The 17,847-nt window shown below is 47.6% G+C and overlaps 1 protein-coding gene across 1 annotated transcript in view; it reads left to right on the plus strand.

Moving 5' to 3' along the window:
- The first annotated feature begins 1,883 nt into the window (after positions 1 to 1,883).
- WBP1L (WW domain binding protein 1 like) overlaps positions 1,884 to 17,847 on the plus strand; it is a 59,654-nt gene continuing 43,690 nt past the window's right edge. Inside the window, exon 1 of the mRNA XM_075534930.1 lies at positions 1,884 to 2,077. Coding sequence (XP_075391045.1) covers positions 1,988 to 2,077 — 90 coding nt within the window. The 5' untranslated portion in view covers positions 1,884 to 1,987. The remainder of the gene's footprint in view (positions 2,078 to 17,847) is intronic.

Consider the following 17,847-nt stretch of genomic DNA (forward strand, 5'->3'; position numbering starts at 1 on the left):
TTTGAGGTTATTTTGTGCTAGAAAACTCTAGAGGAACTTGCCTGCTACAAATGAAGCATTGTTCTCTGCCATGGACTTTGCATCTGTTCATTTAATTTACAAACACTGATGGAGTTCATGACTGGGTCTGCACTGGATATGTTCTTGTTCTTAGTTGCTTTCATGTCTATTCTGACGCATGAACTCCCTGCCATTGAGACAATTCTGATTCATAATGACCCCCTTAGAACACAGTAAAACTGTCCCTTTGGGTTTCTGAGGCTGTAAATCTTCCAGAGGCAAAAAGCCTCATCTTTCTCCCATGGAACAGCTGGTGAGTTCAAACTGCTGACCTTTTAGTTGGCACCCTAAATAGTAACCCATGACACCCAACGGGGCTCCCAATCTCAGCAATCAGTTATTGTAGAGACTTTTTAAAAAGACCTGGTATGCCAAAGAAAAGGCTGCAAATATAATAGGAGGGATCAAGCACGCAAATAATAAACCAGTGAATTACATGCACTTTGTGGGAGAAGCCCTGGTGGTGTAGTGGTTATGGATCAGGCTGTGATCTGAAAAGTCAGCAGTTGGAAACCACCTTAAGAGAAAGACGACTTTCTACTCTTAAAAAGTTTTAACAGTCTTGGAAACTGAAAAAGGCAGTTCTATAGAGTCACTAAGTGTCTGTATTGACTCAATGGTAGTGAGTAAAAAATGTACTTTGTGATAAATGTTGTGTGAACCCAGAAGAAGAAACAGGGTGGAAGATAGGATAAGTGTATAAATGCAGGGAAGTATGTTGTAGCAGAGCATGTTAGAGTGAGTGGTGTATTGTGGGGGCGGGGGAGGCCAATGTACTGGTGGAAGGTGGGAAAAAGAAATCAAGGATCAGGTTACAGAGAGGGACACAGAGCAGTTTGGACTATATATTCTTGCAGAAGTGTTTGAAGAGGGGAAGACAGGGCATTATGATTGGTTTTATGTGGTACAGCACTATTGCTGTGCTATGTGGAAAGAATTTGAGCGGGAGGAGTTGGCAACAGAGAGGCCATTTTTATTTAACCAGAAGATGAGAGCATGTATTGAAGCAATCATGGAAGCTGGGCTTTGGGGCTGTTGACAGTCAGCTGCTAATCGAAAGGTTGGGGGTTCAGGTCATAGAAAGGTCTGGTGCTGCATCTTCAAAGAACCAGCCATTGAAAACCCTAAATGGCACAATCTATTTGGAAAACCATCGTGTCACTAATAATTGATATCAACTGGGTTATTGATGTTAAGATTGAGTCATAGAATTTTGTCTCTGTAACTTGTGACAAAGGACTGGGTCTTGGGTAAAGGACTTCAAAAGGACCCCTGAACTGCTGCTTCTTGGTCAGTTTGGGACAACGAAAGAGACCCTACTGAAGCTGTGCTTCAAGACAAAAAAAAAAAAAGCAACCCTAAGACTTTAAATTGCAACTGTTTTCTAAGCACATTCGATTACCTTCTGGAAATAACTTTCCAACACGCCTGGGAAATACCATACCACTCTCGTCTTCTTGGCTGCCCTGTGACCTAATACTTCCGCCACGCTCAATATGGCTGCATCAGAATTCAGCTTTCCCCTGCACCTTCTGGGCGACCACGCCTTCTGAAATGAGTTATTTCCGCCACTCTCTGCGAAACGGGTCACCTTTTATAGGGCCTTGCAACACTCAAGACGGCCTGGCTTCCTTCTACTTTTCATTGGCTGGGTCGCTCTAGTCGTCTGTCTTCATAGGTGGACTTCGCTTTGATTGACAGTTATTTTGACCAATAGACAAAGAGCAGGAGCCAATGAAGCGCTGGAACTGGAGCTCCGCCCCTGTGTCTGGGAGGGTTTTTAGGTGGGGCGGGGTGGAGCCGAGCCGGAAGCGGGAGGGGAGAGTGAAACAGGAAAAGACTGGAAGAAGGAAGAAGAGGGAAGAGGAGAGGGAGGAGGAGGAGGGTGGTGGCGGCGCCGTGGCGGAGGAGCAGGAGCAGGAGGGGGATGGAGAGGAGAAGGCTCCTGGGAGGCATGGCGCTCCTGCTCCTCCAGGCGCTGCCCAGCCCCCTGTCAGCCAGGGCTGAGCCCCCACAGGTAAGGGGGAGGGGGCGTCCGTGCCCAGCTTTGGGCTCGGGGGTCGTCGAGGCCTGACTGGGGAGGGCCGGAGAAGGCGTCGCCACCAGGCTTGAGGGGGTCTGAAGGAATGTCGTCGCCAAGAGTGGAAGGGTCTCAAGAAGGGGGCTCATGCCTGGCGTTGGGGGACGGGGGCACCTAAAGGGGCGCCGTTGTTTATCTGCTGGGCCATCTGTGGCGCGTTTGGTGTCAGGGGGTTGAAGAGGCATGGTGCCAAGCGAACGAGGGGTCTTTTCGACGACAGTTAGGCCAGGTGGGCTGGGGTGACTGTGACTGCACAGTGGTGGTGTGCAGGGGCATGTGGGGCGCCTTCGTGCCCCCCTGTGGGGCAGGTCTGTGAGACAGCGATGCCACATGCCTGTCTCTATGTAGGGAGGCATAGAAAGTTTGGGGCTGGACTCGGGGAGGAGAGGTGCCAGGGTATTTATTTCAAGCTGCACGGGGTAAAGTTCTGAGGGCATCTGAGCTCCATTTTTAATGGGTGAAGCCAGGCGCTCTTGGTGGTTGGAAGGCAGGACTCTTGGAAGACAGGTGGAATGTGATAGACTGGAGCCCCTCAGGAGGAAGGTCACCCGAGAACTGGAACAAGCTCTTGCTGTTAGGCAGACTGGTTTGGGAGACCAAGTCTCTGCGGCAGATCTGGGCCAGCCCAGAGCTTTTGGAGCAAACGATGGTGCTGATGCCAAATAGGGCAGCCCACGGAGCACCCCAGCTTTTCTTGCTGGGTGGCTTGCTTTTTACCCAAGCCCAAGAGCTGGCTTGTGCTGATTCTAGCACCGGCTGGCATTTCGAAACCCTAATGGGAGCGTTTGCTCCTCGTGCCAAGTTGGGTGGGGTGCAGTAAGTGGGAATCACCCCTCCTTCCCTTGCATTTGGCAAGGCTCTACCGGTCTGTTTTCTTCACTCTCTGCCCCCTTTCCTGCCTTTTCGGAAAGCCATACACACCGAGCAGAGCGGCAGAATCTGGGCAGTTAGTGCTTAAACCCAATGGGGTGACCAAGATAGAAGCAGAGTGCCAGGCCAAGGAGACTTTCCTCATGAGTTTTTGGGCTGTCTTTTCATAAGCGCATCCTGCTTTGTCCATTAGTATCCCTCTCTCACTCTTTTAATGAGGTGAAATCCTCATAACATAATGCAAACTCTTTTAAAGTGTGTAATGCAGTGGCATTTAGGACTTTCACAGTGTGGTACAACCTCCACCTCTATCTAATGTCAAACATTTTCATTCTCCCGTCCCTCCCAAAAAATCTGTACCCATTATGTAGTTAATCTCCACGTCCATCTACCTATGCCAACCTCCAGCAGCCACCAATGTCTTTCTCTGTGGGTTGACCTATTCTGCTAATGTCTTCTAAATGGGATCCTGTGGTCTGTGAGCTTCTGTGTAGGGCTTTCGCAAGTAACATACAGTTTCAGAAGTTCATCCACATGGTCACATCCACATCCTTCATTCAGATGCCTGAGTAATATTCCATTGCATGGATATACCACCATGTGTGTGTCCCCGGGGAGCAGCCTCTATAGGAAATATCAATTTTCTCCCTCAGAATCTATATCTATTTAGAAATAACATGTGGAAGGACTACATTTTCTGGCCCCATAAATTCCCTTTTCCTAGGGCCGTGATCCTTTAGTTGCGACTTTTGTTGGGGAGGTCCTTTGTTTTCCTAGTTAAAATCATAAACTGGAAGGAAAAATCCATTTTCTTTTTCTATTAGAAAAGTTATAACTCTCAGCACTGGCCAAGTTCAGGATAGTAGTAGAACGTAATAGACTGGAATACAAATCTTAGCAATAAACCAAACTAGTTGCCTTTGAGTTGATTCCTGCTCACTAGTTGCCTTTGAGTTGACCAGTGTCTTCATGGTGCCAGATAGGAAGGAACTGTGCCCCACAAACTTTTCAGGGGCTGATGGTTTTGGAAGTAGAGCACCAGGTTTTTTCTCTCAAGTACTTCTGAGCAGACCTGAGCTGATACTTTTCTCTTGCAATGCTTTATTTTTGTAAATTCCTCTAAAAGATCTGGGTCCCCAATAGCCAGTGGATACTGTTGTTAGGGCAGTTGATGTAGGAATGTGTTTCTGGTTTTGCAAGGCAGCTGGAAGTAGAGTGGGGTGGTGGTGGTAGTGGTGTACGCGCATGCGCGCGTGTGGGCTGGGCCAATGGATTGCTGTACCCGGATGGAGAGCTTCAGTGCGGCTCAGAGTTAATGATGGGCAGCCGACCCACTTCTTCAGCAGGAGGAAGCATGAACATGATCCGGCTGGAATGTGGAGGCCTGGGAGGTGGTGAGGGGCTGTGGAAGGAGATCCCCACCCGCCAACGCCCTCACTGTAGTTTGTCAGCCTTGGGCTGCTTTCTCTCTGGCGCTTCCAGTACTTTTGGGGGGACAAATTGGCTTTTGTACTTTGTTCCAGTTGGATGGATAGCATTGACCAACAGCTGTTATGTGGTTACGGTTCTTGTAGCAGAGAGAAAGTGCTTGTATTAAGTCTCCTTCTTCTTGGCCCCCCTGTGTGTCCCCCAACCTTGATCCCTCCATCTACCCCTATCCCTGGCTCTCTTCAGGATGTACTGGATATCTGTGGTGAGTTTTGTGTTTTGAATTTTAACCTTTGGAATGAAAGTTACTACATAATTATTAACTCCAAAGCATTCACGATTTAGTTGGTTTTTGGCTTGTGGAAATCAGTAAGCACATACACATGTACATAGACACACACACTCCAAAAAAACAAACGCTAGGAACGATTTTGGTATAGGATGTACTTCAGTTATTCACTGCCCTTATTTCAACAAGTGGCTTCCAGTTACCCCTGAGGTAGCTCATTCCAGTGTCAAAAAATGGCCAGAATGCCTCAGTGCATTTGCTTCCTGAAATGGCCTTGTCCAGTACAATTGCCCTTTAGCTACACACTTGGTTTCAGAAATAGGTGACAATAGACGGCTTGTTTTGTCCGTGGCCACTTCTCCACCGGAACAGCCATTTCTCATTATCCAGGTCCAGCTCATTCTGGGATCAGGAATTTAGACTTAATCTCTCCTACAGGTTGCTGCCCTCGTGGTGCTGTGGCCTAGGCATTGAGCTCCTAACCACAAGGTGGGTGGTTCAAACCTACCAGCTGCTCTGCAGGAGAAAGATGAGACTGACTGTCCCCATGAAGATCTATAGTCTCAGAAACCCTGCATAGAGTACCTGGGTCGGAATTGGCTTGATGCCAGCGTGTTAGTCTTTGAGGTTTTGTTTGTTTTTTAGAAGGTCACTGCGACTCACAGATATGATTTCTGGAATCAGTAACGCACGGTGGCATCTTCAAAAAGTGAGGCCTTGACATTTGTCTCTTCCAAGTAAATTATGATCCACATACACCAAATTTCTTCATAATTGTTCCTTCACATTCACCACAGAGTGTAACTGTTTTGTTTAAAATAAAGTGCTAATTTAACCCAGGAAAACAAACAGCTGTGTGTGTGTGTGTGTGTGTGTGTGTGTGTGTGGCATTTGGCTTCCCTTGGCTTTTCAACAGCTGATAATTTGGAACTAGGCTGCCAGATCTTTTCTTTGGAGATTCTTCTGGATGAACAAGACTTCCATCTTTCAGGTAGCAACTGAACACATTTGCCCTACTCAGGGATCAAAGTTTGAATGGAATTGTCTTTTTTCATAAGATGGCACAAATCTTCAGAAACACAGCCCTTATCTTTTTTCCCCCAAACTTCAAACTTTGAGTTGGATGGAGCCCCAACTGCTTCGCGTGGTTTTGCACCACACCCCTCAGTAGGTACTGCTTGCTGCTTCCTACCTTTGCTCCCCCATTTTCTGCCTAGGAGCCCTGTGCAACTCTGTCTCTTTTCTTCCCAGTTGAGTAAATTGGTTCATCACTCGCTGCAGGGGGAGGGAATTCACACCCTTTGGGGAACCAGGGGACACCTCAGGGAGAAGAGGTTTGAAAGAACCTATTATAGGTCCTTTGGATATAAGTGATCTGGACAGATGGTTGAAGGAGGTGAGGGTTGGATTGGATACTGTCGGGAAACCAAGTCGATTGTTTGCTTTGGGTGTCTTTTGGCGGGAAAAATGTTTTTTGTTGTTGGTGATGAGCTACTCCTGTTTCTTGTAAGTGACATTTTCAGTACAGTCACCCCCATTTCTTGTAGGATGGGGTACAGGAGACTTCCAGATCCGAATCCTTTATTTTCTTAGAGAGCATTTGTCTAAAGTCACCTTCAGTTTCTGTCAGTCCTTCAGCAGACTCTTGCTGAAATGTCACTCTTTGCAGCAGGATGTTGCTAGGCCCTGGGACCGCTATTGTATATAACCGCAATACTAACTGCTAATCCTGTGGGGCATATCTATGCAGATTTGTAATTTGTAGGACTGTAAATGGGCTGAAACGGAGGGAAATGAATAGCGTTATTTCTTAGAAGAAAGATGATGCAAATGCACCCTGGAAGTGAGGAGCACGAGACTTGGTCACACTTACTTCGGGGACTCCGTCAGGGAAGACCTATTGCTAGAAAAAGGTATGTCTGGGAAAGTAGAGGGTTAGCCAGAATGAGGGAACCACCCTCCAGGAGGTGGACTGTCCATGGTAACCTGAACAAGGGACTCAGACTTACTGAAGAACGTGGAGAGGACAGAGTGGTACACAGCCTTTTATTGGGTTTCCACCAACACAACCACAACTAACAACAACAGCTTGTTGTTTGGATGCACTGTGTTTCAGTTATCCGTTCTTTCATTGGTGGATGCCTGGGCTCTTCCCTCTTTGTAGCTATTGTGAATAATGCCGTTGTGAACACCGGTGTACACGTTTTTGTGTGGATAAACGTGCCCATCTCTCTCGCCTAGATACCTGGCAGTGATATTGCTGGGTACGGTAACTCTAGCCTTTTTGAGGCATATTTAATTTTAATTGAAAGCAAATAGCTACATGTAACGAATAGCTGAGTGTGGACAAGGCAAATCTAAAAGCTTTCCAGCTGTAGGCCTCAGGTGCAGTCTAGCTGAGTGGTGCAGTGATGGGCTCCGGGTCATAGTTAAGTGCTAAGCCAAGCTCCTCTACTTACTTTCCTTGAGCAAATTCCTTAACCTCTTTGTGCTTTGTTCCCTTTGTCTCCCAAATAGGAATACTAGTAGTACCTTAAAGGGTTGTCGGGAGGGACTCTGGGTGGGGTAGTTGTTAAAGCACTCAGCTGTCAGCCGAAAGGTTGTTGGTTCGAGCCCAACCACCACTCCCCAGGTGAAAGAAAGATGTGGCAGTGTGACCCATCAAGATTTACAACCTTAGAAACCCTACTGAACCCATTTACTCTGTGCTATAGGATTGTATGAAGTGGACGTCACTGCACGGAGTTCATTTTTACCCCTGAGGACATTTACCTGCGTCTGGAGACCTTTTTGAGATGCTCCTGGCATCCACTGGGTGGACTCCAGGGATGCTGTTTAACCGCCTACAGTGCGCACATCACCCCCCACCCCACCCCCTATAGCACAGAATTGTCCAGCCCCCATGTCGGCAGTGCTGAGAAAACCTGGTTCAGAGGTGCCTGCTATCTTAAACTTTAAAAATATACAACCAAGGCTGTTGCCAGCAAGTCACTTCTGACTGAGTAAAACCATTTCCTAGGGATTTTCACCGGTCGGCTCGGTGGAAACACGTTGCTAGGCTTCTGGTTGGGTTTGAACTGCCAACCTTTAGGTCAGTAGTCGAGCACAAACCTTTTGCAGTGTCCAGAGATCCCTTCCCGCAGGAGCTCTTACTCAGGACCACAGAGTTTGAGGTCAGCCTCCTGTGAGAGGAGAACATGGCCTGGGACGTGCATGAAACCACCTCTCTGTCCACAAGTGTCAGGTGGGACAGTCTCAAAGCCCCTGCGGCAGGCCGGGTCTTGATTATGTTCAGATTTGCTGAGGTGTGTCCAGTCGGTTCTATTTCGTCAGCCAATAGCAAACATTGGGAAAACACTTTTTTTTTTTTTTTTTTGGTGCATGGTTCAGTAAGCAGACGATCCTCCCTTATTTATTTACCCAGTCTTGAACTTTCTTTCCTCTTGCTTTGGCTCACCCTTGGAGCTTCATTTTAAGAATAAGATTTGTTGTTTTGTTTTCCCCTCAGTGAAAGCCTGATGAGGGCCAATTCCTTTCTCATCTCAGTGTCCTCCGTGGTCCCATAACCAGTTTGAACTGAGTCATCTTCTTAGAACTTTTTCCCTTTCCTGTTCCAAGCCTTGGCTTCATTTTCATGTTGGCCCCATGAGCGGTGGTTTGTTCTCACGCACACTTAGCTTTCGAAGACCATGAGGTGTGTTCTCAGGGTCTGCCACAAGGGAAGAGGAGGACCCTGGACTCTTTTTCAGACCCCCTGGATGCAGTTTATTCCATAGGTGTTCGGCACTCATAGGCAATGCCTTATGGATCCTGTGGATGGATGTCTGGAGATTCCAGTTGACTATTGACTGTCAGCTGTCCATTTCCCTAAGAGGACCTCGTCCTTTCTTGCTTTCCTCTGCTCAGATTCACATTGAAGGACCATCCACATCCCAGTGGTGTAGTGATGTGGGTTCATTAACTGCACCACCAGTAAGAGCAGCCATTGTGTGACAGGACAATGGTGGGAGATCTCAGCAACCTCTGTCTACCAGGTAACATATAACAGAGTCTGGGGTCTGGCTTGTGGCCACCTGCGTTTTGGGTCATCCTCTGCAGTTCCACTAGGTGGAGCAAAGTCTGGCCTAAGAACTGAGTGTGCCGTGGAAACCAGCACCGAAATACAAATAAACGGAGAACTTTGGGACCTGGGAGGTCAGGAAAGGGGAAACATCTACCCACCCCCCGCCCTGAGTGAATTCTGCGGCTTGTTAATCCAACCCTGGGTTGTCCTAATGCGGGAAGGAAAGTGGGTCTTTCTCTCGGACTTGGGGATCGCCACCCTCCTTGCCCAGACAGGGCTTCTGGGATATTCCCGCATACGCCGCACGTTCCCACGGCTCTACTCTATTTACTTTTGGCTTTCTTCTTACCACAATCCCTTCTGTGGGAAAACAGACTAATTGGGTGTGTCTTCCGTTTCTGGTGCCATCCTGCCCACATTGGACCAAGGCTATGGTTTGATACAAGATCTCAGACACCGTGTTTTAAAACATGATTTGATTGGGGAGAGGTTAAAAATGAATGTCAGAACATTGCAGGAAGTAGGTTGGCTTTAGAAGGGTGGGTTCCAGGGCGAAGAGTTATAAAAACAAGTCTCTCTTGGTTTTTAAATATCAAGCAAGACTAATCTTGTGTTGTAACTCCATTTTATTACTACATGCCTTGCCAGACCAGAGGCGTGTGTTCACAGAGAAAATATGCGTGTTTTCCAGAATTCTATGTGCTGCTTTTTTTGGTTTACCATTTCCTAATTTATCTTTCCGTCTAAATTTCCACCTGACTGCTCACTCCATTTGTATTAAACATCAACCAAACACAGGCACAACAACCCCCACCCCCCACCCCACTAAGCAGTCTGTCTGTTGATTGACTCTCACTGTTTTTCTCTCAGAGGTTGTTTTGGAAGAAGTCTGTATTGTGCTCTGCCCTGGCGTGTTAGAGCATTGAGCTCAGAAGTGGGCTTTGAGTTGAAAAGTGTGAGGATTCATCCGGGGTCCGTCTTTGTTTAACTTAACCCGTAGTCTTTGAATCTGCAGATCCCCTCTCCGAGTTTGCCCGGTGGGGAGCAGAGAAGTTGTACCAGTGTGAGGATGGCCCAAGATCCTCTCCCTGTCCTCCTTAGAGCCGATGGCAGCTTTTCCTCCAGCCCTAAGACACCTGTGACCGTTTTACAGCACGCTTTAATTACACAAAAATAACGTGCTCGTAACCATGACAAATAATAACAGAAATCTAAAAATGCTTAGAGTGAAAAGGGAAAATCCTGTGGTTTGGCATATGTTTTTGGTGTTTTTTTCTGTTTATGCCGTGTGTGGGTTGTGTGTGTGTCTATACAAAAGGGCTTCCAAAAGCTCATGGAAAAATGGGATGTAAAAATAATGGAATCTTTCTACAAACTCGTTGAAAGCCCCCTTAAATATGTAGATGTACACACATACACAGATCACTTATTTCATTTGTTTTTTAAAATAAAAAAGATAACATATGTTGTATCTTACAACATGTGATTTTTATTTTGTTTTTAATCATTTTATTGGGCGCTCGTACAACTCTTATCACAATCCATGCATACATCAATTGTATAAAGCACATCTGTATATGTGTTACCCTCATCGTTCTCAAAACATTTGCTCTCCACCTAAGCCCCTGGCATCAGCTCCTCATTTTTCCCCCTCCCTTTGTTTTTTAGTTTAGCCCCAACGATGTTATTGTAGACTTCTTCCTCTATTGGTATCTACATCTCTGATTAAAAAAGAAAGAAAATTGTTCTCTCCGGCCTCCCTGGATGGTATTGCTTTTTACTGTGAATTGTGTAACCACTGCTTCTTCGCTGGACTTAGGGTGTTCCGGGTGTGTGTTTTTCCTCCGTGTGCTGTGGTGAGTGTGGTGCTGTGTGCAGTTATGTGTACTGGATTTCTAGGCATGGGGGCGTTGAGGGTAGGCACATTTAAAGCTTCCATTTCATCAAGAGGGTGTTCTGGGGCTCATCCCCACCACCAAGCAACTTGTGTTCCCCCATCCACCGAAACCAAAGCCACTGCTTCAGATCCCATTCATACTAGCCCTCCTGCAGGCAGGACAGAACTGGCTCTTTAGGCAGTACTGCTTTATGGAAACAGGCTTGCACATCTTTCTCTGTAGAGCAGAGCGGCTGGTGAGTTCGAGCTGCCAGCCTTTCTGTTCAAAGCAGAGTACTTAAGCACTCTGCCACCAGGGCGCCTTTTTTCTCCTACCCAAACCAAGCTCGCTGCCATTGAGATGATTCCGTCTCTCGGTTACCTTACAAGGCAGGGAAGAACTGCTTCCGTGACTTTCTGAGGCTGTAATTCTGTAGGAGTAGAAAGCCTCATCTTTCTCCCATGGCGCTGCGGGTGGTTTTGAAGTGCTAACCTTGCCATTAGCAGCATAACCACTGTGCCACTATGGCACCTTTTCTCTCTGACACCCTCTAACGGTGATGCCTGCCGATTCTTTAACACGGGCCTTCTCGTTCTCAAAGGCTTACGGTTTCTAGCTTGCTTCATTTTCAGCCTCCCCATGGCAAACTGGGTAGCTCTCTGCTGTGGAGCCCGGTACCCCCATAGGGCACAGAGCCTGTGGCTGGAGAAGGAGCGGAATGCCTGCTCCTGGGATAAAGGAAGTGGTTTGCAGCCCTTTGGAAGGTGTTGGGCAGGTGGCCGTGAGCAAGCTGCTGGCCAGTTGCTGTACTTGGGGCGCAGGTCTCGTTCTGTGACTGACCTTCTGCAGTAGTCCTTCCAGAATTAGGGGAAGTTGCTGTGCTTGGGGTGCAGGTCTCGTTCTGTGACTGAACTTCTGCAGTAGTCCTTCCAGAATCAGGGGAAGTTGGAAGTAACAAAGCACAGCAGTTAGGGGTGTAGCCTCTAAGCAGACTGCCCAAGTTTGACTCCCACATTTACTTCATAGAACCTTGTGCTAGTTAGTTGCTTTAATGATTATTAGACATTGGACTGCTAACCACAGGCTAACAGCCCCAAACCCACCACCCGCTCTGTCAAGTAAGCTGCCTGGCCAAAGATATATTGTCTAGGAAATCTTATAGAGTGTCACTGTGAGCCAGAATTGATGGCAGTGGGTTTCGTAAGTTAATCCAGTTTCTTGAGGAATTTTAAAAAGCTCTAAAAGTCAATGCCCTCAAGTAGATTCTGACTCATAGTGACCCCAAGACACAGGCGAGCTGCCCCCTAGGGTTTCTAAGGCTGCCCTGTTTGTGGCCGCAAACAGCCAGAGCTCTCTCCCAGGGAGTGACTAGTGGGTTTGAATCACGGACCTCTTGGTGAGAGCTGAGTGACATAGTGTCCTGTGATGACACGTAGTTTGTAGGATTACTGTGAGGGTTAAGTGAATTAATAAACTTTTAGGACTGTGCCTGGCACATGATAAAATGTGGAGTCAATGGCAGCCTTCATCGTGATCTCTTATTATTACCAGGACTTTGGGGAAGCAGCTTCCATACCTCCTGACTGACCCAAGACCTTCTAGAGGAGAAATTTAGGAGTATATTTTGGTTAGCTCTCAGTTCAAAAGGAATGTGACTCTCTGTGTCATAACCTTGCCCTTCAGCTGAGAGGTGGCTTTCCAGCTATTGTTTTTGGATAATAAAGGGCGAAGTGATGGATCTTTGGAGTGGGTCCATTGGACTATGTATGCCCTGTTAGTTTTGTTTGTGTCTCAGGGTGCACTCTTGCGGGAGAAGAGTGAGGCTTCCACCTGGAAGGAAGTGCACCCTTGTCTCAGATGGGGAGTCCTCGTCTGTTCTGACCACAGTGCTAAACCGCAGCCACCTCTGTCTGTTCTCAGTACATCGTGTCCTGTACGGAGATGAGGGGGCTCCCTGGAGCTTGACTCCTGTCCCCATCTTCCACTTGGCACTTCCTGTACTGAGACAGGTGGGAATGACTTCCGAGATTGGTGGGTGTGGTTCCCTTTTTAAAATATAACCGCTTTGTCGCTAGGTCCCATCCAGTCAATTCAGACCCACAGGGACACCATGTACACCACAGTGAAACATGCCCGGTCCGGGCCAGCTTTACAGAGCGGCTCTGCTCGAGTCCATTCCATCTCATTGTAGCCCATGCTCTTTTTCACAGGTCCTTTATTTTATCAACCAAGCTTGCTTTCCACACCATCCTCGTGTTGTAAGTCACCATTTGCAAGTGTGCAGCTCGGTAGTCTCTTGTTTAGTCACAAGGTTGTACGTCCTCACCAGCTGACTGGGAGCCAGAGCATTTTCATCACCCCAAGAAGAAACCCAGACTCAAGAACAGTCGCTCAGTCTCCCTTTTCTCCACTACCCTCGTCTCTGGTGTTGCTAATCTGCATTCTTTTTCTGTGCATGCGTCCATTCTGGACAGTTCATACAAACAGAATCGTACACCACGTATGTGAATGGCATCTTTCACTTGGCATCACGTTCCCAGGGCCCACCCATGTTGTAGCATACATCAATGCTTCGTTCTTTTTTTGGCCAAGTAATATCCCATTGTATGAACATACTGCCTTTTATGTATCTGCTCACTGACTTGATGAATATTTGCCCTGTTTCTGCTTTTTGGTTGTTAGGAGTAATATGGCTGTAAACATTGGTATACCCATTTTTGTGTGGATATGTTTTCAGTTCTCTTGAGTTTCATACCTTCTGTCCAATTCTGACATCACTTGTTCTTCCCATGGAATTTTCTGCTTCTCTGCCAGGTTCAAGAATTCATTGCAATAGCCGCATAGAACTCAGACTGTGCTGAGCAATAGTGGAGTTTATCAGGGAAATAGCAGTTTATAATTCAGGTTCAGGAACATGCAGGATGCAATTCTCCCGTCAGAATAGCCTCTTCTCAGTTGTGCTGCAGGCAGGACTCTGCTGGCCTTTGTCCCCTGGGTCTAGCCTCTGCCCTGCTCAGGCAAACTCTAACCAACTCAGCTTTACTGAGTGCCCAAAGGGCACCCCACTTTCTGGAAGCCCCGGCCGGGATCTTATGCTCCATGGATTGGTGCTGACTGCCCTCAAGTGCCAGGAAGTACCCCACACTGCCCGCATTCCTTCTGCCCCAAAGTGCTCAGCTTTCTCACTCTGGGGTGGCACACACACCAGGCCATGTCTTACCAGTCTCCTGGTTCTGCCACCTCTGCTGTCATTGTTCTCTGCCACCGCTTTTTGCCATCTTGCTCTCTCTGAGTCTCCTGGATCTGGGAATCCCCCCGCTCAGGAAACCCAGGTCCAAAGGATGCCGTCTGTTCCATGCTCTTCAACTTGGTCGTGACGAGGTCTCCTCTCTGCTCTGGGATTGACCCTCTTTTAAGCCTAGTAGATGGCAAAACTGTCCAATCCCCCATTACGGTACCATGCACCTTATTTTCATTATTAGCATATTGTCCAATCCCCTTGGTGTAGGACCCAAGCATCGTATTTACATAGTCCTGCCAAGTCATTCTATAGGAGTAAGAAGTCTGTTCGACATGCCCAATGCACCAGCTGTGGATGCAAGGGGGCTTCAAAAAGTTCATCAGGGGAAAAAAATAAGTGTAAAAGTTCATGGAAAAAGCCCATTGTCTTTGATTCCATTTTCCACAAACCTTCCTTTTGAAGCTCCAGTGTGTTCTCAACAACTGCTGAGAGACCCAGGGGTAGAACACTCTTAGAAAGCACAGCGCGTTACCACACTTCCTCGGTTTCCTTAGGTAACCAAACCTCACAGAGCTCCACTGTGTGGATAAAAATTAGCCTCCACAAAATCCCTCAATTTTATGAGCTGTCAAAAGTGCCCTTTGAGCTCCAGTTTTCTCATTTTTACTTGAATAGGTCAACTGATGGTTTTAATCCTGTCAGACTCCTTTTGCCCCCCTCAAAACTTCCTTTGCCAATTTCTTTGACACACGGCATCCATTCCTGACCTCTTCTGTGTGTAAAGTGAAAGATTAACTTTTGACTTTTTGCCCTCAATTGCAGGCAGAGAGTGGAGTTTGGGGAAAATCCTACTCTTACCTGAGATTGCACAAATGTTCAGAAAATTACGGGAAAATGCTGTGATCCCCATCCGCATATTTTCTTGTTTCCGCTCTCTAGGGCCGCAAACTAGGCATCTCTGTCCCAAGACCCGGCTGACGATGCCTTCCTTTAAGGCATGTTACTAGGATGCCACAGCAGCCTTGATGGCATAGTGGTGACGAGTTGGGCTGTGATCCAGAAGGTCAGCAGTTTGAAACCACCAATCCCCTCTAGGAGAGAGATGGGCTTTCTACTCCCATAATCAGTTACAGTCTTAGAAACTCCCAGGGGGCAATTCTGCCCTGTCCTATAGGGTCTTTATGAGTCAATATCGACTTGATGACTGGGAGTTCGGTTTTTGAGTTTACTGGGGTGTCGTGGCACCAGAGCAGCACTGCGGAGGGAGAGGGAGGTGGAGTTTAGAATTGAGAGGTTGCAAGATGCCTTGGAGAGAAGGCTACTGTGCGGAGTTGCTAGTGAGAAGGAGCCTGTGCTGTTTGAAGTGCAGCAGGTTTTGGGTGGAGCCGGCTTCTTACTTGTACTACTCCTCAGAACACTCCCGTGGAATGGAACACACCCACTGGGAGACCCCAAGGAAATGAAGTGGCCCCGGGAAAAGCTGTGGAAGAACTGGAAGGCTCAGAGAACTTAAATCCTGGCTCAAGGCAATTGCATGGCGAGGCCTAGCCAACCGGAACCCCGATGGAGTCTGGCTCAGAGGAACAGCTCTGCCCAGGTGCCATTCACCAAGACTGCATGGAAGGCATGAAGGCGCTTTACACAGTCCGACCTTCAGTATGCTTGTTTGGCAAGTGCGACAGCAATACCTGCCTAGCTGGATCACCAGCAGATGTAAGGGCCAGCTAAGATAGACATGGAAGAAGTTTCTTAGCCTTGACTAACGGGCAAGGTGGGCTCTTCGTAACTGCCTTGCTTGCTCCCTAGCTTCTTGGTCTGCAGCTGAGCAGACGTGCTCGGAGCTTGGATCTTTGCTCACGGTGGAGGCAGGGGAAAGACTGTGGAGAAGTGTGGGTCCTTCTGATTCTCTCAAGGTAGTGCAGTGGATAACAGGTGATAGTGCACCTGCTTCGCCCTCCCTCCCAGGAGCAGTGGCTTCCTTCTTCCTGTGATGTGGGTGGTCCTTTCTGGAAAACACTGTTAGCTTCTTCCTCCCTAAGCTTTAGGCACAGGAGCTGCCCTCTGCCCACTTGTTCTGCTCTGGTGCTTCCCTCTCCGTGTGGACCTTAGCCCATAGGGATCTTCTGTGGTTGTTTGCTTAATGGTATTTTCTTTTTGGTGAACATGCACATAATAAAGCCCGTTGCTTCTCAGCCGTTTCTAGACAGTCAGTGATGTAGTCTTCACATTGGGTCAGCCTTTTGGTGACTTCTGTTGTAGTTGTTTCACCCCCACTCACTTAAAATACCAAGCCTTCTCATCTGTGCTTCAGAGGAGCTGTTGCTCGTTTGGCCTTAAGGAACCCTGGTGGCACAGTAGTTAAACTCTATCGAACTAGTAAGTCAGAGGTTCAAACCCACCAACCAGCTAGCTGCTGCATGGTTCACTTACATGCCTCTACTTCCATCAAGATTGCAGCCCTGGAAACTACGGTGAGCTCCCTTGTCCTGTAGGGCTGCCATGTATCAGAGTTGACTCAATGGCACAGAACGTTTGGTCTAGTATAGGTGATGTTTTAAGAGAGCCTAATAGTCGAGATTACAGTGTTTACCAGGGTGTTTTGGAAGCAGGTCATCTTGTTTGCCTCACGCTCTATGGCCTGCGAGTACAGGAGTCAGGCTGTGGCCTGAGATTGGATGGTCTATGAGGGAAGAATTTCTTCTGTATGCATCTGGTATGACACGCTCTCCTAGTCTTACCACTTGTAGTCACCATTTCCCTTGCAGTCTGGTTGTGTGTGTCCTAGGAGTGTCCTTGCTCCTTGCAATTTATGGGAAGGACATAGTATCTTAATGTTTTCTTCTGGTGTTCTCAACTGTGAAATCTTAGACTTAGGAGAGATTTCATTACTTGAAAAGGTGTGGGGGCAATATTTGATGTACATAAGATCCAGAAAATGTGGCAAAGGCCCTGGGCTGTGTTTCCAGCTTTTATTAAATGTCATAATTCTTCATGCAAAAAAGGGCCACTTTCAAGTGTTGCTAACAGCATTATCCATTGAACGGGAGACAACCTCCTCCTCTACTCCAGAATAGGAAAGCTGCCCTGGGACATGGTAAGGCCTTGTGTTTCCCTCTCCCCACCCCTCTTACCGTGAGGAAAGGAATTTTGCTTTTGAAATGTCCGAAAGGCTTTACATTCTTCAAGTGAGGAATTCAAAATGTACTCTTTAGACACCAGGAGGTTTCCCAGCCTCTGCATCAAACCTTGGGAGCACTTTCTCCTTCAGCTGCTTGTCAGGTTTCTTGTGCCCGGGGAAATGTCACCCGCACTCATGCGCGACGGACTCTGTAGTCATTTAGTCTTCTTCCCATCAGCTAGGCCACAGTCTCTCCTGGAGGTGTCCTGCTTGGGAGTATGAGATTCACATAGTGAGTTACGGAGCTGGCCTGAAAGTTGTTTATACTGCCATTGAGATGACAAACCCACTGCCTTCCAGTCGATTCAGACTCATAGCGACCCTACAGGACAGAAGAGAGCTGCTCCGGCATGTAGAAATCTTTCGGGGAGCAGACCCCCTACTCTCTGTGATGCTCAACTTCCTGTACCACTAGGGTTCAGGTGAGGCAATGGGCCTGAAAGTGAGTAACTAAAGAATGAGGTGTGAAGTAAGTCTTCGCTGAGTCTCTGAGCAAATGGAGAAGTAAATGATTTTCCTACCAAAGTACAACCAAGAGGACCTCTCTCTAGACAGCTCGCATGACTGATGGCCTTCCACCCAGAAGACCAGGAGCTGTCTTCATGGACTCAAGAGTTGTGGTTGCTAGTTATCATCAGATCAGCCCCAAATGGCGGCGGCCCTAGGCTGCCTGGCCCCATGCCACGCTTGTGTTTGATTGAGAGCCATACAGTTTTCAAATCAGTTAGCAGGATATTTTTTTCCCTCCAGAAATCACCAGA

The sequence above is a fragment of the Tenrec ecaudatus genome, chromosome 16 (assembly GCF_050624435.1).
Source record: "Tenrec ecaudatus isolate mTenEca1 chromosome 16, mTenEca1.hap1, whole genome shotgun sequence".
Classification (NCBI taxonomy): Eukaryota; Metazoa; Chordata; class Mammalia; order Afrosoricida; family Tenrecidae; genus Tenrec; species Tenrec ecaudatus.